The sequence below is a fragment of the Dicentrarchus labrax genome, unplaced genomic scaffold, assembly GCF_905237075.1.
Source record: "Dicentrarchus labrax unplaced genomic scaffold, dlabrax2021, whole genome shotgun sequence".
NCBI lineage: Eukaryota > Metazoa > Chordata > Actinopteri > Moronidae > Dicentrarchus > Dicentrarchus labrax.
In genome coordinates, this window is record NW_026136707.1 from 26,580,362 (window position 1) to 26,604,312 (window position 23,951).

At 39.0% G+C, this 23,951-nt stretch overlaps 1 protein-coding gene across 4 annotated transcripts in view; it reads right to left on the reverse strand.

Moving 5' to 3' along the window:
* The window catches only part of ascc3 (activating signal cointegrator 1 complex subunit 3), a 167,363-nt gene that overhangs the window by 91,184 nt on the left and 52,228 nt on the right, over positions 1 to 23,951 (reverse strand). For all 4 annotated transcript variants that reach the window (XM_051407231.1, XM_051407232.1, XM_051407230.1 and 1 more), the window contains exons 9-10: positions 15,523 to 15,726; positions 12,663 to 12,803 (exon numbers count right to left, since the gene is read on the reverse strand). In XM_051407231.1, coding sequence (XP_051263191.1) covers positions 12,663 to 12,803; positions 15,523 to 15,726 — 345 coding nt within the window. The remainder of the gene's footprint in view (positions 1 to 12,662; positions 12,804 to 15,522; positions 15,727 to 23,951) is intronic.

Sequence of the window (23,951 nt, forward strand, 5' to 3'; positions counted from 1 at the left end):
GTTATGAAGAGTGATCAGATGAATTGCAATTAATTGCAAAGTCTCTCTTTGCCATGAAAATGAACTTAATCCCAAAGTGTCCACTGCATTTCATGTGACCAAGGCTTCAAGAAAGTCCAGCAAGCGCCAGGACCGTCTCCTAAAGTTGATTCAGCTGTGGTATCAGGGCACCACCAGTGCAGGGCTTGCTCAGGAATGGCAGGTGTGAGTGCATCTGCACGCACAGTAAGGTGAAGACTTCTGGGGAATCGCCTGGTGTCAAGAAGGGCTGGAAAGAAGCCAATTCTGTCCAGTAAAAACCTCAGGGACAGACTGATATTCTGCAAAAGGTACAGGGATTGGACTGCTGAGGACTGGGGTAAAGTCATTTTCTATGATGAATCCCCTTTCCGATTGTTTGGGGCATCCGGAAAAAAGCTTGTCCGGAGAAGAAAAGGTTAGCGCTACCATCAGTCCTTATCATGGCAACAGTAAAGCATCCTGAGACCATTCATGTGTGGGGTTGCTTCTCAACCAAGGGAGTGGGCTCACTCTAAATTTTGCTTAAGAACACAGCCATGAATAAAGAATGGTACCAAAACATCCTCCGAGGATAACTTCCCCCAACCATCCAAGAACAGTTTGGTAACGAACAATAGCTTTTCCAGCATGATGGAGCACCTTGCCATAAGGAAAAAGTGATAACTAAGTGCCTCGGGGAACGAAACATCAACATTTTGGGTCCATGGCCAGGAAACTCCCCAGACCATAATCCCATTGAGAACTTGTGGTCAATCCTGAAGAGGCGGGTGGACAAACAAAAACCCACAAATTCTGGCAAACGCCAAGCATTGATTATGCAAGAATGGGCTGCCATCAGTCAGGATGTGGCCCAGAAGTTCATTGAAAGCTTGCCGGGGCGAATTGCAGAGGTCTTGAAAAAGAAGGGTCAACACCACAAATACTGACTCCTTGCATAAACTTAATGTAAATGTCAAGAAACATTTTTGACACTTATGAAATGCTTGTAAACTTCTAACCAAAGGGTGGAGTTTGAAGAATGTGGGAATTTATTAGCTAAGGTGGGTCTAACAAAAATAAAACATCAATGCACCTTGTAATGTCACGTTCACATAATTCGTCCTATTGATTGGTTGCAGAATGTCACGAAGGCCGGTCTGGCTGCGTGTGCATGTGAGTCCTTCTGTTTCAAACTGAGTAGAGTGACTGACATTGTTGTTTTGCTCATCTACAAATGTGAGGGATTTAGTTCGACTAAGCCAGAGTTTGTTCTTTGTTGGAACAGTTGAAAGACTGATAAAGACTGCTTGGTGGAGTGTTACTATGTTTCTGTCCATTCTGAATGAAGTTAGGATGTTACTATAATATGCAAGGTAAAATTACTGCTTTTGTTTATGGAGTCTGTTGGTGAGCGATGGCAATATTACGGCTGTTTCTGCTTAAACTAAAAGTCGATCTCTGCAGGGATTCTTTTATTAATGTTGTCAGATTGGACACTTTAATGGATGCATTTGCCAAAGACAGTTTTGGTGAGTTTTATTTAGTTTCTGTCCAGTTGGACAAGTGTTTTATAATTATTTACTGGTTTTGCAGGTGTAGCATCCATTGTTTTGAATCAGAATCAGAATCACTTCTATTGGCCAGGTATGTGTGCACATACAAGGAATTTGACTGAGGTTTTATGTTGCTCTCAATGTACAAACATAGATTAACAGTACAAATAAACAGAAAGTTTTAAAAAAAAAAAGACAGACTTATATGTACAGTTATATATATCTATAAACAAACATTTGTAGACAGTAGATAATAGTGCAATGGTGCAGAGTGCAAAGGATGCTGAAATAAATATTTTACGCATAAGTCTGAGATGCTGGTGTTCTAGTGCAACATCTAGTGGCAAGTGGATTTTGTATATATAACCTTTAAGAATGCACAGAATAAGGAATATGGTAATGTGTCCCTCTCTTACACTAAAATTGCTTAAAGAAGGAATTTATTTCCAGTCTGTATTAACCGGGAAAACAATTACAACAAATGGGCATTTGAGTATTTACCCTATCCTTTAAACCAAACTAAGGACTAAACGTTAGGATATATCCCATCTGGGCCTCAGCTGCTCAGACTTTGACCTTTTTATCATCTGTCTGTTGTGAGTTTATGGAAGTCCAATATTAAATTCCCTCAGTACTCTTTTAAAGGTTGTCCAAAAATAAATTAGAACTAGTCACACTACTCTTTGTGCAATGGTGCCAGTACTTTATATATACAGTCCTACAATTTTCATGGAATGCACAGAGAATATTGAGATTATTGTTGAGATAAACGTTCTCCACAATTTCCCGCTCACTTAACTGAATGACACACGCTGTAAAACCCAGAGCAACACAACCAAAATCCCTCCAGAATACTATGTCAGATTCACGGCTCATTAATGCCCAATTGCCCGTATCTCCACTCATTACAATGCAGATAGAAGCACCTAAATCATAACTCCACAATATAACAGATGTATAACATTACTCTCATCTTGTGTGCCGGGATACATTAGTTCTACAGTGTTTACCAGATGTATGTCAATGTCAGTCTAAGATCCACTACATCCACAAGTTTTGAGGGCTATGATCAACAGTCAGCATACGTTCTTCTATCTGTTTACTTCGGCATTCCTTACACTAATTATATTCAACAGTATCTACACATCTCAGCTGTATCAAATGTCAGCAGACACTGTCTTTGCGTGCTGCTTAGTGCCAATAATTCCAGAGCAACAATAGTCTCTGTTTTCAAGAAAAACACTACAATGCATAATTAATGGTGTGTGAACTGTTTGGCAACCTGTCCGTGGGTGTGCAAATTCCTATTAAACGCTTTCTGTAAAAGCAGTTCATTAAATCCTCTCTAGTTTGCATTTAAATCAATCTATCCAGCCATTAGAGGCTGGCGTGCTCACAGAAAAGGAAGCGCCTGCTCCTAATTGGAGCTACTGGTTAATCTAAATGGAGGCTCTGGCAAATGGAGCACAGGCCAAAGGGCTTTCTTAATTGCCTCACAAATACACACAAGTTGGTGCAGAGAAAGCAGGGCATTGTTTGGCTGAACTGTGTTATTTAGCCTACTTATCAATAGATCTCAGCAGGACTGAAATCAATCATCTAAATCCACTCTTTCTTAGTATTTCATGGAAGATGGTAATGTTTCTTAAACAATCTAATTAGAGAATGGGTTCATAAACCTGTGCAAAAACATAATAGCCTGTGAGAATTGCTCTTGTTATTAATTCATTGCTAAACTAAAGAGCACAAGCATTAGTAGAAGCAGGATGTTTAAATAAAGAGAACAGGAGTGCAGGACGTTTTTATGGAATCAGGATGGTGGCTGTCTTTTAAAGCATGTCAAAAGTTTTGGATTGATTTCCTACTTGTGAGCACACTACTGCACACCTCAGTTAGGGATAATTGCCCGAGATAGATCTTTTCTGGTCAAATGTACATTGTCATGTGTGATTGTACCTGCAAGCTTTGAAAGATATTATTAGTGGTTCATTCATGGAACAAACATCAGGTTCTGATGCCAAAAAACACTGACAAACTATGTCCTCATGAAATAAGGCAATAACGCAAATATCCTCAGACGAGACGAAGCGACTAATTACGTTTCTATTGATTTCCTCGTGAAACGGAAGAACAATGGTTTTCTACTGAATACCCTACACCAATCGGAGGAAAAGCTGATGGCTGCTGACGACTGGTTCTCTGTTTATAATAAGCTACCAGGACTTGAGGATGTGGAAACACATTGCTCTAGAAACTATTTAATCTTGTAAATGGCGTGCTCTACAAACCTACAACCTTCAGGCTCATGTGAGCAAGAGAGCATGCCACTTCAATGTAACCCAGCCTCTTTTTTATTTCCTTTTCTATAAACAGTATATCGGTCTAGACCTGCTCCATTTGAAAAGTGTCCTGAGATAACTTCTGTTATGAACTGGCGCTATACAAATAAAATTGAATTGAATTGAATTAAAATGTCAAACATTTGATCTTACCTATGATGTTTTTGTAAAAACAAAATAAACAAGACAACATAGTTGTATCTGACATGTTTTTGCATGTTTTGCAGTACTGCCACTGCCTGGCAGATGTAGATGAATGTCTATTTTTCCCCTTGTTAATTCTTTGGCTGAGACATGGGAGGCACATGGGAGGCACCAGTGACATTTCCTGCAGCATTTACAGGAAGGCTTGTTACAATATGATTAGTTAGATATCTTATGAAGGTGGAGTTTAAGGTATGGCATTTATGACAAATTCTAGTTTGTCATATTTATGGTCATTCAGTAAGTATACTGTACTTGTTTGAAATAAATGTTTTTCATGTGAGCGGAAAATCTTGGTCCAACTGTGATACTAGTAGACTAAATGTTGACAAATGGGGTGTATTTGTATGCAGTAGGGATGATTGAGTACGCCATAATCTGTATCTGTTCAACCAACTATATTATCTGTATATGTTCCCATATTTGAAGTGGGCAGGGCTTAAACTGGACATGGGTGGTGTTTAAACCAGAAGTGGACAGGACTAACCCTAAACTGTCTAAATCAAACCTTGAAATGTATATTGGTTGGTCAGAAGGTGCTATACTTATTAGAAAACTATTTACAGAATTGAGCATCAAAGCAATGTTTTTGAGTAAGAGAATTATTACATGTGTGTATATATATATCTTTTAGTTTTTTAATAAATGTTGCTGTATGTACGAGTATGGATATTGACACATTTTACTCAGTTGATACTCGTAAAAACTCCATTATCTGTACAGATACTTGTTTTCAAACCAAATCTGTGCTCTCAGATGACTTCATTTAGGCACATAAATAAGTCTACTTAGTAGCTTACATGTCTGTAAAAGCAGGGAAGTTACAAATTGTACAAATACAGTCAGTTAGCGAGAAGCATCCAGAATGTTAGCAGCTGTGTTTCGGTATTGATGTGGCATTCATTTCAATGTTATTGGGTTATCACAGTCATAGATTAGATTAGATTATACTTTATTCATCCCACAACGGGGAAATTCACTCGTCACAGCAGCAAGTAAGTAATTGGAGTGAAAAAAATTAATACAGATAAAAGAACAGAAAAACAGAAACTACAACATGATCAGGTAGTACAGGTGTTGTAGAGTCTGACAGCAGCAGGGATAAAAAACCTGCGGAACCTCTCCTTCTTACACCGAGGATGTAACAGTCTGCTGCTGAAGGAGCTACTCAGGGACCCCACAGGGGCATGTAAGGGGTGAGAGGTGTTGTCCATGATGGATGTCAGCTTCACTAACATCCTCTTCTCACCCACTTCCTCAATGGAGTCCAGAGGACAGTCCAGGACAGAAAAGTCAATTTATCATTGACACAAGATTATTAGCAATACTGGCTATCTTTAGCTATCAGTCATGTGCACATACAAGTCCCCAGAGAAGCTTAAGAGGCAGATTACACAGAAATGTAACGCTAGAAACGTATCACTCCTCTCCCGCGCCAGTTTTTTAGCATTTTGTAGACACGCATAAAAGTTTATCCATTTTTTTCAGCACAAAGCGCAGAGTCAGACCGGTTGTCAGTGTCACACTTGGCCCGATCACATCAAGCAAGAGGTGGGTTTACTACTTTACCACTTCCTTCCTGTTCTGATGCTGTTTAGTATGCCAGTAAATACGTTAGCTAGCTAGCTATCTGTTTCACTATGAAAGAGCTACAGAGGAGGGGTGTAGTGGGGGGTAAAAGTCAAAAGTAAAAGGGTTATCCTCTTCTTTGAAAGGAAGCCAGAGTTTACTCATGTAGAGCTCGACGTCTGCTCGAATCTTCCCGGTAATCATATTTGATCGCCCAGTTGTGCACACTGCCTTGTTCCACTGGCACACCAGCTGTTTTTGAAGCAGCTGCGTCTGTAGTGATGCATGTGTGATCGCCACCTAATGCTACAAACAGTACAAAGTTGTCAGGGCCATGGAGAATCTCATTTAAATGACATATTTGGATTCAATGCAATTTTGATACGACAAGACTTTGGAACATACAGTACTTTATACTTATCCTGTTAACCAACAGTAATAATATAAGTAAGATTCGGTTCATTTGTGTGCACAACTATTAGTGTAGGTTCAAAAATAATCATATAAAAACATTAAAAAAAATCATATTAAAACATAAAGTACTGAATATTTCCATCAATGGCAAAACCATCTCTTTATGTTGAACACTTTTTATGTTAATTTAATGAGTGCAGTGGGAGTGATGAGCTTTTTGCTCAGTGGTAGGGTCAGCACGGACGTGAGCAGCCAGGCACAACACAGACCTCGCTAACTTTCAGCACTTATAACTAATTACTTGTGTTGCTGTGTGTCTGTCTGACGAATGATCAACTAAAAAAATATTCTGGATCTTTACAAGAAGTACCATGACTCAATACAGCCTGACATTTCAGTAATGACTTGAAATAACTGTTTTTGAGTCGCCTTTTATGGGTTTTGCCTTTACACTTTCTGTCAGTTTTGTACTTTAGTGTCCTTCTTTTTAAGTATTATGAGGGCAAAATTGGCTGAAACCCATTAGCAGCTATTTCATTTTCTTTCCATGTGGCTTGACTTTACCAAGATAACGGACATTCTGACACATTCCTCTCGTCCTCCCTTCACAAGAGAACTGTCTGGCTGTGAGGCACCTCCTTCGTGGATGTCATTAACTGATATTTCTTTTCTGGACAGAGAAGGAAAAGGGCCTGGAAGTCCCAGGATGCCACCCACCCGCACACTGGCATCCACATGGCAGCATCCCTCCAAACCCTTTCTGTTTCCATGGTAACTATCGCAGCCATGGAGAGAGGAGGATGTGGGAGGAAGAGGAAGGTGGGAGGAAGATGGAGTGGGGACGTTAGAGAAAGACATTTACTGGATTGTGATATGTGAACAACTAACGGCTTGTCAAAGCAAAGTGTTATGAAAACCTTCTGAATGCAGCACTGCCATGTACAACTCTGTGTGTGTGTGTGTGTGTGTGTGTGTGTGTGTGTGTGTGTGTGTGTGTGTGAGAGAGAGAGAGTGTGTGAGTGTGTGTCCTGATGTTCAGTCATGAAAATACCACTCAAAAATAGCAAACATGAGAAAACATGTCACTGCAATGAGAACTGTTCCTCTCTTCTTTTCGGTTGATGATGTTGGGCATTAAAGGGTAAGTTTGGATCTTTTCTAGTGGGGTTGTATGAGGTACTTATCCACAGTCAGTGTATTACCTGCAGTCGATGGCACCCCCACAGATGGAGAAGCACACAAGAGTACAAGCATGGAAGCTAAGCAATGTTCTGCTGTGCAGTTGGGCAGAAGAAAGATGTATTTTAGCCACCTAGAAATAGGCTTAATCTAAACTAAAAAAAACATAATATCAGCTTAAGTATATGTTATATTTAGATTATTTTCACTGCTCTACTCCATTTTTGGTAAACTGAAGTCATTATGTCCACCTATGCTCCCTTCAAAGGTCATTTTACCTCACAGAACAAGGGAGTTGCTGGTCTACCGCTGCCTCGATCTGTTAGTTAACACGTTAGTTTGGATCTGGACTAACACTTTAAAACACCAATGTCAAGGGTGGATCTAGAGAAACATTCATGGGGAGCCCAGAGGGTGGTGGATTAAAATATGTGTGTTAAGTTCCAGCTTTCTACACAGTATTTTTTTTAATGAACCTAAATTTATGTGTTTGACAGAATTTGATATCAAACTGGGATGGCAGCGCATTTCTTTCTGCATCCACAGCAGTACAAATCAGGGGCACTGTCCACTGAAGGTAATACACTGACAATGTGAAACAAACAAACTGACATTAACTGATTTATTATGATTCTTAGCTCCTAGCCTCCTGTATCAGCTGTGATTCAAATCAAACATGCTCTTTTAAAATGAGACTCTCCTTCAAACAATTAGTAATCTTGTCATTGCATGAATAAATAGCTTGACACAATTTGTGAGTTTGCATTTTGTGTAATCCCCACATTTATTCAGTGAAAAAAGATTTGACAAAAAAAATTGTAACTGTAACACTGTGTATATAATACACATGTTGCACATGTTGCTATCATATGGACAAGGTCTTGTGGTAAGTCTAGCTTGGATGGTTACAACATTAAGGCTAATAATCATAATCCTCTATTAAGAATATGAATGGTATTTTTATTCACATAACCTAACTGTTGAGATCAACTGTCAGAAATAGAATATAATATTCATAGATATGTTTCCATTAGTGTATAATCATCTGAAAATAAGAATTGTTGTGTTTTTGTTCTTAAAATGAGACCTTTTTACTCTCTTCTACGGAGGCTGCCATGTTGAACCCCCATGTTTCTACAGTATCCCAGAACGGACACACCAAACACTGTGTGTGGCAAAGGTTGTGTTTTTCACAGCCACCATAATTTCCCCTATACGCTTGGAAGGGGACTACTAGATGCCACTGGACCCTAATGAAGGCCGCAGCACCAAACATGTCTAACAAACATTCTTAATTCTACATAGTTTTGCTAGAGTTTTGATGCTTTATGACTACTTTCCCTTCTTTGTACATGTTGCAAGTGGTTAACGTCCTGCCAGAACCGTCACTCAGACATCTACATCAAAAGGGCATGATGAAAGAAGCAGTGAGGACCTTGACAAGAGACAGAAGACAACCAAGGTTACAGTGTGTGGCATCACTTCGGCCTGTTAAACTTGAACAGTCCTTTTCACTCGGCCACTTTGTGTAAATGCACTGACACAAATGGAGGGATGAGAAAGAGACAGTGAATGAGGCTAAGTGAGATAGAGAAAGAGGGAGTGCTGCAGAGCTGTAGTCAATCTGACTAATTATTCTCTTTGTGAAATCTTTTCACATGACCTGATAGAAATGCAACTTTAATACACCTTCAGATTAACTGGAATTGGCCTCATTTCATAGGAATAATAAGCCCACCTCCCACCGCCAGCACCCCTACACGCACCAAACCCCAACCTTTTCTGTATTCATAAGTCCCGCAAGGCTTATAACTTTAACTCTAAGCAGTGCAATCTCTCAAATTCAACTCTTATGGATTTAACAGATATGCATGTTTTCCCAACCTTCTCAGTCTCATAGTTCAGTCTTTCAGGCTGGATCTACCAACCTCTGCTTCCCTCTGAGCTGGAGGAGCCAGGTTCTCTCACTAAATATAAGCTCAACCCGCAGCTTTCATCCCCTTTTCTTTGGCCTCATTGTAATAAATCCATCCTCTCTCGACAACACAGAAGGAAACTCCTGCATGAGGGGGATATCTGAGGTTCACTTCAAATGTTCCATCAGTAAAACCCCACAAAAAAACTAAAACGTACTTCATCTGCTGCACAGTGCTTAAATACTTGAACGAGCCATTGATTACTCAGAAATAAAACATCTCATTGACTGAACTCAACAACTGAACATAATTGGCTAATTTTCTCATTGACAAAATTATTGTCAGCACTTTGCCTCCTTAACAAAAAGGGTATGATGTTAAAGAGTGGTAGGGAATTCCTAAGTCTAAGAGAATATTTTGAAAACATTCCACATAGTGGAATCCTTTCTGTAGGATCATTGCCATGTATAACAAATCCCTTATGTAATTGTTCAATTACTTATTATAGGTTCATTTACAATGTACCTGAGAGCTCAATGCACTACAGCTTAAGAAAACACATGCAAATAGATAAAACACGAGCAAATTAAGAAAACATCTTCACCAATTTGACAACACATGAGAGGCATTTAGAAAAAAACACTGCAAATAGAGAAACCACAACCAAATAACACGGACAGAAACTCTTTCCATGGGACAGAAACTCTTTCCATGGGACACAAAAGAGAGATGAACATACCCGAGACAGAGCCAGGACAGTGAAGAAACATGGCGGTTCAGTATAGTAGAGAGGACGTGCTCCATCTGTAGATAAAAACAGCTTATTCTAAAGCAGGGTTCTCAAACTGAAACTGTCTTGGGGCCACCGCTGATACTGTCACCTCAAAGGAGGGCCACTTCAATGTTCAATATTCTGGAAATATTTCCATCATCATCATTATCATCATCATCATCATATTTAACAAAAAATATTTAATAAACAGCAGTTTCTATACATTTTTATATCATCCTTTTGTCATCTCTGTTGTTCACAGCAAGTGAAGGCCTCAAACCTGCTCTCTTCATATCAACCACTGCACACCTTTGACCTTTGCCATTATTGTAACTGTATATGAAGATTTAGTTTACATCGGCATATTTCAGGTGATTATACACTAATGAAAACATACCATACAATATTATATTCCATTTCTGACAATAGATCCCCCTCAATGTTACCCACTGGACCTTTAAATATTTGTATTGGCTTATAGAAAATCCAGTATTGGTCAGACTGTGGACTCAGTCTGACCCACTAAACTGCAGCAGAACTGAAAAGTTTTTTGCTTAACCCGATGATATAAACCATGGATATATAAAGAGAACTAGATACAGTGTTGGAGCCAGTGCTCCATTCATTCCTATGAAAGCTGCTCAGTGGCACATGAAGCCAAAAAAAGCCACTTCCACTGCACAGGAATGACCTGGATAAATACTAGTGCTGTAATTACATGGTTTGGCCACTGTGTGAAATTGGCTTCAAAGCCCAGTATTATTCCTGGAGGCTTGATATAAACCAAATGTAAACCTATCATGATGTCACCCATTGGTTTGTGGAGTAGATGCAGAGGGATGATTGTAGTTCACAGGGATCACTCTAATGGCTTTTGTGGCTTTCATAACTATGTTATATATAATTATATATTTTTATAACTATGTCAGAAAGCATATTACAGTATTGATGATAATACAGTGGTGAAAAAAAAAATGAGTCAGGAACGACTTGCCAGTCTTGTCAAAACACTCTTTAGAAATACCTGTGACTGAAAACTTTTTCAAAGTCTTTCAACTTTATAAATAAATTAAAATAAAAAACATTTTAAGATGGATTTTTACGATTTGTGATTCGCTGGTGGGTGTGGTGAAACTCATGGTTCTATTCAGAGGAAACAGTGCACAAAGCCGCAAGCTGAAAAAATCCAACAACAATAGGAAACAGACTATCAAGAGGAATATATTTATTTAAAGGTTTTCCAGTGAATTATTGATCATGCAATTAATTTCTCATCAATTAAACTGCCTTATATCCATAATATTATGTGGAGCCACAATAACAGGGCCTTCGGGGACATACCATTTGTCTGGAAAGGAAAACTGAGGAAACAATAACAGGAGGGAATATGACAACTGTATGTGGAGGGAAAGAAATAGAAAAGGTTTCATGGGAAAACAGATGACTCATTATAGTGCACAACCTTGCTCAATAATCTAACTTCTAATTCATTATCAACTGCAGACATGAGCACACCAATAAAGAAGTCACTAGAGAAATATTTGACAGCCGACCCCAGAACCTTTGTGACCCTGGCTGGATGACTGAGTATTTGTCAGTATCTGTCCCTGGATTATCATTAGCATCTGGACTATGTTGTGGTGCTAGCAGAGCCACTCTGTAGGTCTTTTCACAACAAACCAGACCACCATAGCCAGATAATGATCGGCTGTGGTCAGCTAGAAAAAACAAAAGTAAGGAACAGTGTGTTTGTAACTCTACCTGAGCATGCTGGATCTGTGAGCACCATTTGACACCGCTTATTTTTTCTGGTTGTTAAATTATTGTAAAAAATAATTATTCAATTTAACCATTGCTAAACCCTTTGGATATCTGTGGTTTACTTGTAATCTGCTGCACGGTATTTTTAAACCCACAACACCTTGCATTTGTTGATAATTTCATGTTGTTGTAGCCCATTGCTTCCTACTGACCGTCGTCAGAGGCAGAGCTGGTCGTTCCTTAATCGGAAGGTGGTGGGTTCAATCCCCGGCTCCTGGTGCCACATGTCGAAGTATCCTTGAGCAAGATACTGAACCCCAAATTGCTCCTGATGCCGTGCATCGGTGTGTGAATGTGTATGAATGAGTTAGTTTCTGTTCGATGGACTTTGCCATCACTGAGTGAATGTGTGTGAAAGGGTGAATGTGGCACGTAGTGTAAAAGCGCTTTGAGTGGTCGGAAGACTAGAAAGGCGCTATACAAGTACAGCTCCATTTATATGTGTCATTTTAAGTGGACTGGAACCATTGTTCAAGCAAGAACACTGGAATTCCATTTATGGTGGTCTTTTGAACAGCAAGCTTTCACCTATGAAGCCAGAACAGGACCAGCAGACACTGGAATGTTTATAGCAGCATTTGTTCTCTATAAAATAAACTGTACATTCACAGTTGATAACAGTTAAATTAGACATCTAGTTAAGTTACATTTGCAACTAGTAATTAGCAGAATTGTGACTGGTGCATTCTGGAAAAAGGATTATGGAATGGCTTCCAATAAATGTCAAAATCCAATCCACTTGGGGGTGCTAGAGAACATACTGTAACTGAGTAGCAGAGGGAACATGGAGGAAGGACTGCTTTTTGTACCCTTAGTTTGAACTATTTTTTGGAGACGTGACATAGAACTCAGTGTGTGTGTGTGTGTGTGTGTGTGTGTGTGTGTGTGTGTGTACCTGTGTTCGCAGGATCTCTCCTTTGGTTAGCTGCATGTCTCCAGTGAGTTCTTTAACAGCGATGCCCAGTGGCTCCAAACGCTTACTGAAGTAATTAGTCATCTCAGCTGCCAGGGCCTTCATAGGAGCCACATATACTACCTACAGAGAGAGAGAAAGAGGGAGACATAGAAATGAATAGGATAGAGAACAGATAGGGGTTGAATGAGGAAGGTAGAAGATGGGTTGGTGGGGGGGGGGACTGGAAGGACACTGTGGTGATAAATGAGCAAACAGAGGCGGGATCATTTGTTCCCTGGCAACCAGCACAAATCACAATTTATTGAGAAATATGATGCCAGCTACTTGTATGGGTAAAGTTTAATGGTTTCATGTATAAAAAGTGTCTATCTTCAGTGGCTGGCACCGGGCACAGTGTGTTTGCGCGCGCGCGAGAGAGTGTGTGTGTGTGTGTGTGTGTGTGTGTGTGTGTGTGTGTGTGTGTGTGTGTGTGTGTGTGTGTGTGTGTGTGTGTAAGCCTTCATGAAAGAGAACAAAGCCTTTTGGATGTCTGAATTATTTATCCGAGTGTGAGTGTGACACTATGGGTTTATGAAGACATGAACCAATATTTTTAGACTAAGCTGCCAATAGAGACTCTGTTTTCTCATTGTTGCTGTATTTAATTTTGGCCACTTTCATCAGCTAGTTTTCTAAATCAAGTATTCATAAATAAACCTGATGAAAAGACAGACACACAAAGTAAAATCAGTCAAAATTTGTAGCGTGAGTGGAAGGAGGGTAGTCATGGAGGGAGGCAGGCTGAAACGTAGGTACTGCAGGTAAGGCAGCTCTCCATCAAAGCCCTGCAAAACTTAATTTCTCAATCAGTTTTGTGGTAAGTGTCTGAAGCAGCCACAATCCCAATCACCAAAGACCTTAGGAGGGTATACAGTAAGGCTGTAGTGAAAAGCACCTATAATAATAGCAGTACGCACCGATTTGGCCAAAATGTAGCATGTAGTATGCAGCATGCAAACAAAAGCCCAATGTGCATATGCCCAAAATACCCGGATGTCGCACTGATTCTGAAAGAATCTCCAGTATGCATTGGACCAGTCTACCATGCTTATAGTGTCCCAAAATGCAAAGCACCAGAACAACACAACAAACAACAAACTGTCAGGCTCACAATGGGAGGTTTTTAGTGAATTTCATTACTAAATTCACTTCTGATCATTTTTCAAGCGAGAATCAACTGCAAGATTTTGAATATTGGCATTTTTAGAAAAGAAATTATGGGGAAATAAAAATTAGCCCTTACTTTCCAGAGTTGAGAAGCTCTACAAGCACCTAGAGGAGTAGCTAGCTAGCCAGTAGGCCAGTGACGTGGGGCAGACCTGTCTTTCCCCACAGTCACACAGACAACTCCAGCCAACGTAGCAGATGACTTCAGCAGTAATGGTGGAAGAAAGACACTTCTTCATCTTTACATTTCTGACCAGAGAACGAGCTCCGACACACGTTACATTTGCAGTGAAGTAATGCGAATAAATCGATTTAACAGTTCCATATTCCACTTCAGTGACTTTTTCCCAGAAGAGATGTATAATGTGTGACTTCTAATGTGTGATTTCAAAGCTGTACCGGCTGCACAGTATAATAAGAACAGTAAACACATTATCTCTACAGTATGACATATATGTCAAAACACTCCTACAGACCTACTTCAACAACACAACACACTAACAAGGTGACCCAAAGTGATTTACTAATTTAAAAAAAAGCACGGAAATCCTTCAGTCATACAGTACAACTGTGACAAAGTAATTAGAGGTTAACTGTGTGAGAAAACAATTAGGAGTCAAATTAAGTGAGAAAAAGGCACAGTTCCACAGTAATGTTCAATCTGAATCGAATATCTACTCCAGCAGTTTAGCAGTTCTGGTGTTTTAAGAGGCATTCATCGTAGCTGGTGTAACTGCAACAAATCAGGAATGGGTCAGGTTTTATCTTAGTCAGTGGTGAGCCATTAATGCCAGGGCTGGCCAGCACAGGACATCTATTACTGTAGACAAGAACATACTGTTTGTACTTTAGGTAGGAGCATAAAGGTAGGCAGAAAGATTGGTAAACATTGGTAACAAATTGATCTATGTAGATTATATAATTGAAAACCTTTCATTTCTCTTTGTAATGGGAAACCTTTACTGTTTTAGGTAAGTAGCCTCAAGTGTTTTTACAGTAGGTCAAACATAACCAGATTTTTTCACAGATTATCTATACTACTGTCAGGATATAGTGAAGGTTTCAGCAAATATGGCGAAAAGTTATTTTTATAAAAGTTACCTACCGCAGCTTTAAAGAGTTAGTGTTTAGCATTTTTATCTAATGTTTGAATGCTTAGTTTAGATCATTTTATAGTCACATAAAAAAATACTGGTATAGATCACCTCTGAGGTTAAATGGCAAAAAAGCACTGCACAAATCAGCAAAAGCCTCTCGGAGGAAACATAATCAAGTAAATCCAGCAGTCCTTGACTTAAAACTATCAGAAAGCCATTTAAATGCTGCCTGAAATACAAACACCCAAAGCTCCAGGGATCAGATCTGAATCTCTGCATGGGGCGTGTGAGTCTCAGCAAGGAGCACGCTTAATCTCTATGAGGCATGTTGAGTGACTGTGGTGGAGTGACACTGGAAACATTCATGAACATTACACAGAAATTCTTTTAAATTCCAACTGTGATCTTGCATGACAACTAGACCAACACATTACAGTGAGTACAGGTAAAAGGCTTCCTACAAACAAGCAGTCTAATATGTAATCAAACTGCAATAAGGGTCTTTACTTTGTACTTTGTGTGTGTCAGAATCAGACCTTGAATTCATCCTTCTTGATGACGCCGCCGGGCTGCAGATGCTGGCGGATCTCGTGAAGGACTGTCAGCATGGCGATGTTGGTCTTGCCGGCGCCAGTTGGAGCGCAGATGAGGAGGTTTTCGTTGGTGTTGTAGGCCGTCTCAAACACCAAGGACTGGATCCTGTTCAGACGCTTCATCCCCTTGAAGACCAGCTGCCCGATCTGAGCAAACAAAATGAGGGAGGGGGAGGATAAACAGGGGTTAACACATATAGCACATATATAGAGCAATATACTCATCAAACACAAATCTGTAATAACTGCAGGAACTATCCTGTAATAATAAAGGTTTTGGATAAGTCATATGTCATGTTTTTATGGAAAAATTATGATGCCCATTTCAATAAAGATCCAAACAAGAAATAAAGTAAAATACAATACAAAAAATATTGTTTTTATAGTTAAAATAAATGAAAACAAATGACAGTGCTTTCTTTTTCTGAGTATTGGTTGGCCATTATTGGATAACAATGAAAGTCAATATACATTTTTTTAATTTTGTTTTCTTTGTTCTTAATTATTTTGATGGTTTGGCAATTTTTCCAAATTTCTAACAAAAACAAAAGACTAGATAATGATCTGTTTTTAATATCACTTCATAATATATGTACATATATTTTTTTTAAATAAATAAAAAGGAAAGGAAAAATTCCCTTCTAAAGACATTTCTAAATTAAAATATATTCAATTTTGATAAGAAAATCAGGGAGTTTGGGAAATTTGAGTGGCTAGAACTAGGCATTGGAAAATTTCAGATCACAATTTTCCTGCCCAAAATAATTTTGATACACAATAATCATCAACATATGCTTAAAAATGTTAAAATGACACAAAAAACACACTGGAACTGGAATTACCTTCAATTGTTTAAGAACGCGTTTCGATATCACAGATACACACTTCAACTAATTCTTTTTCAGTTTGGAATCCAAAGTATTTCCAAACATCCGGTTTAACTTTTTTGGTAGGGGATACGACGAGCAAGCCGAGCCTTCAGACATGGTCAGACATTTAGAATTTCACAATAAAAGAATGAATAAAGGGGCTAAAATATTCATGATTTTCTGTCAGTCGACAAATTGTTTCAGCTCTAAATATGTTTAAATGCCCGTCACCTGAACACTCAACCATACCCTTACCAAACAAACCATCAAACAAAAAATCTCCATCAAACTCAAAGCTGTGTTCTTGTGTCATAAACAAGACCATGTTTATTCAAACAATGTTATCTATAATTCATTTGCATTAAATAATTCTGTAGGATAATGTAGTTTTAAAGGTGCAATGTGTAACATTTAGGAGGATCTACTGGCAGAAATGAAATATAATATTCATAGGTATGTTTTCATTAGTGTATAATTAACTGAATATAAGAATCGTTGTGTTTTTGATATCTTAGAATGAGCTGTTTTTATCTACAGAGGGAGCAGTTCCTCCTCTACGGGGTGGACCGTGTTGAACCGCCATGTTTCTACACTAGCCCAGCACAGATAAACCAAACACTGGCTCTAGATTGATGTTTTTTTGCAGTTTCATTACCACAATAGTTTCTCCTACACACTTGGCAGGCAAGCTGTATTCAAATGGTTGCAGTTTGCAACTTCACCAGTAGATGACACTAAATCCTACACACTGGTCCTTTACTGCTTTAATAGATTGGGAGGGTGAAGCGAGAGAGTTGCTATCTGCAACGGCACCACAAGGTGCTGCTTAATGCTACACACTGGACCTTTATGGAAAGGATATTAATAAATACATGTACCATTTTCAATGAATTATTCATTTCTAATTTTATTTTCATTAATTCATTCCTAAATCTATCTTACTGTCCCTAATCATATTGTGATCTGCTTATCATAATGATGGAACTGTAATGTTCTGATGTCATCACAATCAATACATGATTATACTCATCTCATTTGTGTTTCAGTTACTTAAAAGACCCTACTGCTCACGTTTTGAAACTCAGCTGTGTGAACTATTGGTGAATCGATCAATAGTTCGACAGAATCATTGGGGGCTCAACAGTTGCCCTAGGCAACCAGATTTGGGCCAGTGTCATCCATTTAGCGTAGTTGCCGATTGGTGAGTGGATTTTCTTTGACAAAGCCATACTGCAGAGTCTTCTACCCGGTGTGCTGACCTGAAATATACACAGGCGATCAGTTACATGTGTCAGTGACTGAACCGCCATGTAAGAGGTAAGAAAGTGGGCCATCAAGAAGCACGAAGGAGGAGAAAATCTGTGTAGTGGGATCAGCTGTCACTCAAGCTGCCCTCCGTCTGCCTTCACTATGGCAACAGAGTGTGGGTGATGGCCCTCAATCTCACACTGCCTCTGATAAGTGGAGAAATGGCCACTGTGAAGGACAGTTGGAGCCACACACACACTCTCAAACACGCTGACATACTGTACACATACAGGAGAGTGAAAACATCCAGCTGCTGCAGGTGAATCATTCTTTCTGGAACAGAATATGTACAGAACAAACACGCATTTAAAGACCAAATAAAAATCTAATTAAATTGTGCACATGGCATAGATGGAGAATATAGCAACAGTAGCTTTGAGCATATTCAGGGCCCTATCTTCAGATTTTCAAAAAGTAACATCCACATTTTGAATAATAATACTGATTTAACAGATTTTAAAAACAATTTAAAAGTACTGTACTAAGTACCGTTCATTGTTTAAGAAACACTGTAGATCAGAGTCCTGCACCCAGTTATATATATTTATATACATTTGCGGGTGTACGAAAATGTGTTGTTTTTTTGAAGAAATTAGAAAGTGTCCGCGCAGTCTTTTCAACATTTAAATCAGTTAAATATTATTAAGCCTAATCAGACACCAGTATTTTCTTTTATTGTGAAAGCTACAAGCTCGCACATCCTCTGAGGAAACATACAGTGCATACGGAAAGTTTTCCACATTTCATTATGTAACAGCCTTATTCCAAAATGGATTCATTTTTTTCCTCAAAAGTCTACACACAATACCCCATAATGACAACATGAAAAAAGGTTTTTTAAAATGTTTGCAAATTTATTAGAAATAAAGAACGAAAATATAATATGTACAAAAGTATTCACAGCCTTTGCTCAATACTTTGTTGTGGCACCTTTGGCAGCAATTAAAGTCTTTTGGAATATGAAGCCACAAGCTTGGCACACCTATCTTTGGCTAGTTTCGCCCATTCCTCTTTACAGAACCTCTCGAGCTCCATCAGGTTGGATGGGGAGCGTTGGTGCACAGCCATTTTCAGATCCCTCCAGAGATGTTTAATGGGATTCAAGTCTGGGCTCTGGCTGGGCCACTCTAGGACATTCACAGAGTTGTCCTGAAGCCACTCCTTGATATCTTGGCTGTGTGCTTAGGGTCGTTGTCCTGTTGAAATATGAACCGTCGCCCCAGTCTGAGGTCAGGAGCGCTCGGGAGCAGGTTTTCTTCCAGGATGTCTCTGTACATTGCTGCATTCATCTTTCCCTCAATCATGACTAGTCTCCCAGTTTCTGCCGCTGAAAAACATCCCCACAGCATGATGCTGCCACCACCATGCTTCACTGTAGGGATGGTATTGGCCAGGTGATGAGCGGTGCCTGGTGTCCTCCAAACATAACGCTTGGCATTCACGCCAAAGAGTTCGATCTTTGTCTCATCAGACCAGAGAATTTCTCTGCAACCAAGTTGCTGATTATACTGCTGGTGGAAAAAAATCTACCACCATGCAGGTTGGTAGTGTGATAGTTTGATGGTGTTTCATTACGAAGATCTGGAAAACTAGCGGGATCACCACTGAGAATGAAGCTAGAAGATTCAAATGGCTGGTGATGGAAACAGGTTGCGGTGGAATCTCGTACAATAGAGGTCACTGTTGTTCCAGATGAGTTTCCTACATCCGTATTTCTCTTTTCTCCATCATTTTACACTCTCTCTGCTTCCTCTGCACTCCAACTCTCTCCCAGTAAGGCTGGTTGAGGATGCCTTAAGCTTAGACAGCAGTATTATTTATTCAAGGATTCATTAGAAGTATGTCATCACTTTCCTCTTCCCCTCGTTTCGCTCCAACACTCATAGAAAGAAATAATTAAAGAGTGCATGTCAGGCGAGGATGTGCTTGGTGCTGTTCGGAAGTTGGCCCCCACAGCCCAGTAGGGAGGAAGAGTTTATTAATGCATCAAAGAGCAACTTTATCAGAGTCCACTTAAGCTGGATGAAGTAAGGGGCGGCTGTGGTCAGCTAGGTGCCGTATGGGTGGGGGAGCTTCTTGGCACAGCCACTGATGTATACATGTGATAACTGTTCTATCATGCATATGGACAGCTGATTATCAGCCATATCAACTCCCAGTAACAAAACCATGAAGTTACGAGCCACAGAAATAACGGTAAAACTCCACTGATGTGTGTATGGTCAACAAAACATCAGCTACATTTGCATGAGAGCTGTGGATGGGATTCTGATATCCGCACTTAGGCAACAGCTCCACCTGGCAAATGCAAATGGACAAGAAGCTGATTACAGCCATTCAAGGCTTTCAGTTCTGTCCAAATATTATCTGAGAGGACACAACATGAAACTACTCAGAAATTATGTCTAAAAAGCTATTCCATCCATCACTTAGGCTGTTGGTAAACTCTGAGGTATTTCAATTCATTTCCAGGGCTCCAGACTCACAGCTATTAAAGATGCAGTTTGTCATCACTTTTGGAGACAATGCAACTATGCCATGCCAGTGGTTTATCCTTCTCAAATGTACATCACCAGGGAGGAGAGAGTTTTGTATACATATTTCTGTTAGCTCAGAGCTAATACAAGGATTTTACAGCAATATAAAAACCATAACATCCGTGCCCATACAGCATTCCTAAGGTTGTCCATCGTCTAGGCTCACTTGCCTTTGTGGACAATGAAGCAAATAAATTATTTTTAAAAATGTAAGGAAAAGATAACTCATGCTCCATGCTATACCACAGTGGATCCCAACCTTTTTTCTTAAGGGACCCCTTTTCTGTAATTTAGTAAACTGACAACCCCTGACTCAGTGACATATTTTATGGATATTTTATTTTATTTTTATTTTATTATTTTCAAAACTCTACAATTAACCCAAATAGTGAACTAAGTAACTGCAAGATGTTTGTGTGATTTGGATGAACTTTGAGCAGATTTCTTGTTCAGATAATGTTTTATATAATTCTGTCGGTATGTATGTTTTTATTACTTTTTTATTCTTTTCTTGTCCTTGGTGCTTGACCATTGTTTAATTTATTTTACATTTACTTTTCTTTATAGAAGCCAACCAAACGCTGAGATATAGGCCTACTGTGTATCTGTATGTTTTCTTACACGCCTCAAAATCAAGAAGGCCTCATAGCAGCAAAATTGTTTGGAAAAAAAGCTGATGAAAAGGCAAGGAGTCATTCTTTTAGACAGAAATGGCTCACAGACCTTTTGTGGACAAGAAAAGAAAGTTAAGTGGTACTCCCAAACTTGGACAGGTCCTCCTAGTGGAAAAAGTTAGTCTAGAGATTCGATTTTCTTTTTTCTATGTACGTGTGATTAATGTCACCCAATTAGTTGACTTAACTTATGTATTTGGAAATTTGTGCACCAGCTACACCTGGACAAAAATCACAGCCAAGCTCACAGTTTTAAAAAATGCCATTATATCTCAAACTCCACATACACGCTTGCCACTAAGGCCACTCCTTCCATGACTAAACAAGGTACAGTTTACTGAAGCACATTCTCTTCATAATGACTGCAGGTCTTCCTCTACTCTCTCTGAACGGGGACGGTGGTTCCAGTCTCCTCCTGTCTAACCAATTATTTCCCCTAAGGCCAAATCCACTGGGCTCTTACTTATAAATATTCATTTTTGAATTATGGACCATTGAGCTTCACCCTATTTTGCGAGGCTTCTGCACACTCATTCCTGTGTCTCTGTGGTGACCACAGAGGCACAACAATCACTTGAGCGGCTGCCCCCTCATTTTGATTTATCGACTTTGTCTGTTTGTAACGAAAAGCCAGTGTCCCCACACTCCTTAAACATGCTAATTCATGCAAATATATTCCTGCCCCAGTATTCACCTTGAGGTAAAGCATACATGTTGTAAATAGAAATTTGCCATAATTTAATGATCTTTAGAAATCTTCAGTGCTTTTTTATTCTCTCCTTAAAACCTCTCTGGCTTCATTGTTATGTTAATGTATGCACACACATCTTCCAATTGCAGATCCAGCTGTGCCTGCCAAAACTTGTCTCGAGGGTGTGATGTCAGTTCTGGGAGGTAGTTACTGTACTGCTATGGACATTATGCATCTGTTAACATATAGGCCAAACCCTGCTTTGCCAGAACCTTGCTCATCAAGAATTTCAGCAGTCAGTCAATGTCGTGGTAGAACTAGGCTAATTCTGTCCAGCTTTTCAGTGGACCCAAGGGGCTCTTCCTACACGATACAAGTAAGCTGGGCATATTATTTTCAGTATTTACTATAGGGAAAGAAGAATTCATCAATATGTACTTTAAATATTAAAACAAATGGGAATCAAACAAAAAATCTGCAGCATGTTTCCTTTAAATGACTTGAGGGGACTTTGGCTAACCTGCAGCACACTGAGCATGTCCTTCACCGTTTCTCACCATTTTTCTCTTCCTGATAAAAGGAAGCAGATCTTTAGCTGTGATTGGCAACCTGTTTACAGTAAACACTGTTGAACAGTGTCCTCCAGCAGCAGGACACAACCTTTTGCACCTGGGAACATAAAAATCTTGCTAAAAATAAGCAAAAAGCTAAAATGGATAAGCCTTCCATATAGGTATTTCTGTCTGTTTCTGTCTGGATAATGTTTTTGTGTATGCTTTAATTAGGGCCCAAGCAGCAACTGCTGTGAGGACCCTATTGAAATGCAAGGAATTATTTTATTTTTTTTGCCAAAAAGGATTGCATTTTGGCGGCCACAACATGCTCGAAAATTTGCACAAAATGAAATGGTAGCAGAAATGTACGTATTATATGGGTGTCATGTTTTATAATCAGGAATACTCATTGCCACAGCACCCGGTACCTCTAACCCCCGCTCACTAAGACTTGTTTTAATTCAACCAAACTTATATTATTTATCTTACATTGCACATGTACAGTTTAGTTTTTTAGTCAAGCTGGTAAAAATATTTTTTTAAATTGCACACCATTGAACTGCATTGCATATAGTGTATATTTTTTTCATTTATAGTTTTATATTTTCTATTATATTTTGTAATATTCTTATTTGTGATAAGATTGTATGTACACTGTACTTTTTTTATTGCACTACATTCCCCAATGCTGCTGTGTCTAATTTGAATTTCTCCTACGGGGGATTAATAAAAGGTATATCTTATCTTATCTTATCTGATTAACGTGAAATTTTCACAGTTAATTAGTGTGGTAGTTAGTGGTCTACACATGATGCTTCTCCATGAAGCGACTGCAGCACACCCTGACACACGCAAAGTGCGACGGCCCGATCATTGCTGCTTGCAACTTTAGTTTCATATATGGAATTCAGTTCAGTTGACACTGAATATAGCTAGAGTAAGAGCATCATATCCTCGTCCGATGTATTGTGTGAATTAATTGAAAGAAAACTACGGTATATACTAACATTGTTTATTAGATTTATTTATTAAAGATTTTGAACTTTCAGTTGGACCACCAAGTAAAGTGGTTTAGATATTCTGGAAAAACTGTTTTCAACCAGTTTTATCATCTGACGGCTTGTGTTTCATGACCTGTTGGACCATTCTTTAGCAATGTTACCAGACCTAAGCAATTACTGTTTTAAGTACAATGTTTATGGGAGAGAGAACTGGGGACAGACAAGCAACAAAGGTCCTTGGCCGGACATCTACAGGCGGTGTTGTGTATTATGTTATGTTGTGTATTAAGTTTTGATAAATTAAAAATAAATATATAAAGTTTGTTGTCTTTATATTAATATTATATTATATTAATTTATATTATATTAATGCATTAGATGGAAAATTGCTCTGCCAAAAGCATGGTGTCTCTGAGTACTTTGTGATACTTGCTTGGCTGCACAATTTATCAAATATTAATTGCGATATTCGATTTTGGCTTCCCACAATTAAATGAACATGATTGTCTACGATATTGACATTTAAAATGCATACTCGGCTCATAGGAAACTCTGCTTCATATCAAATCAACCACTTCCTAAACTAACAGCCAGCCACCAGAGATGATCCAGATATTGTGCAGCTTCAGCCAGGATACTTTTATTCCTGAACAAAATGCTGTATTAAGTTATTGTGAAAAACCAAACATTTCCGGCTGCTGCTGCAGCTTCACTTTAAAAGCATTTAACTGGCTTAAC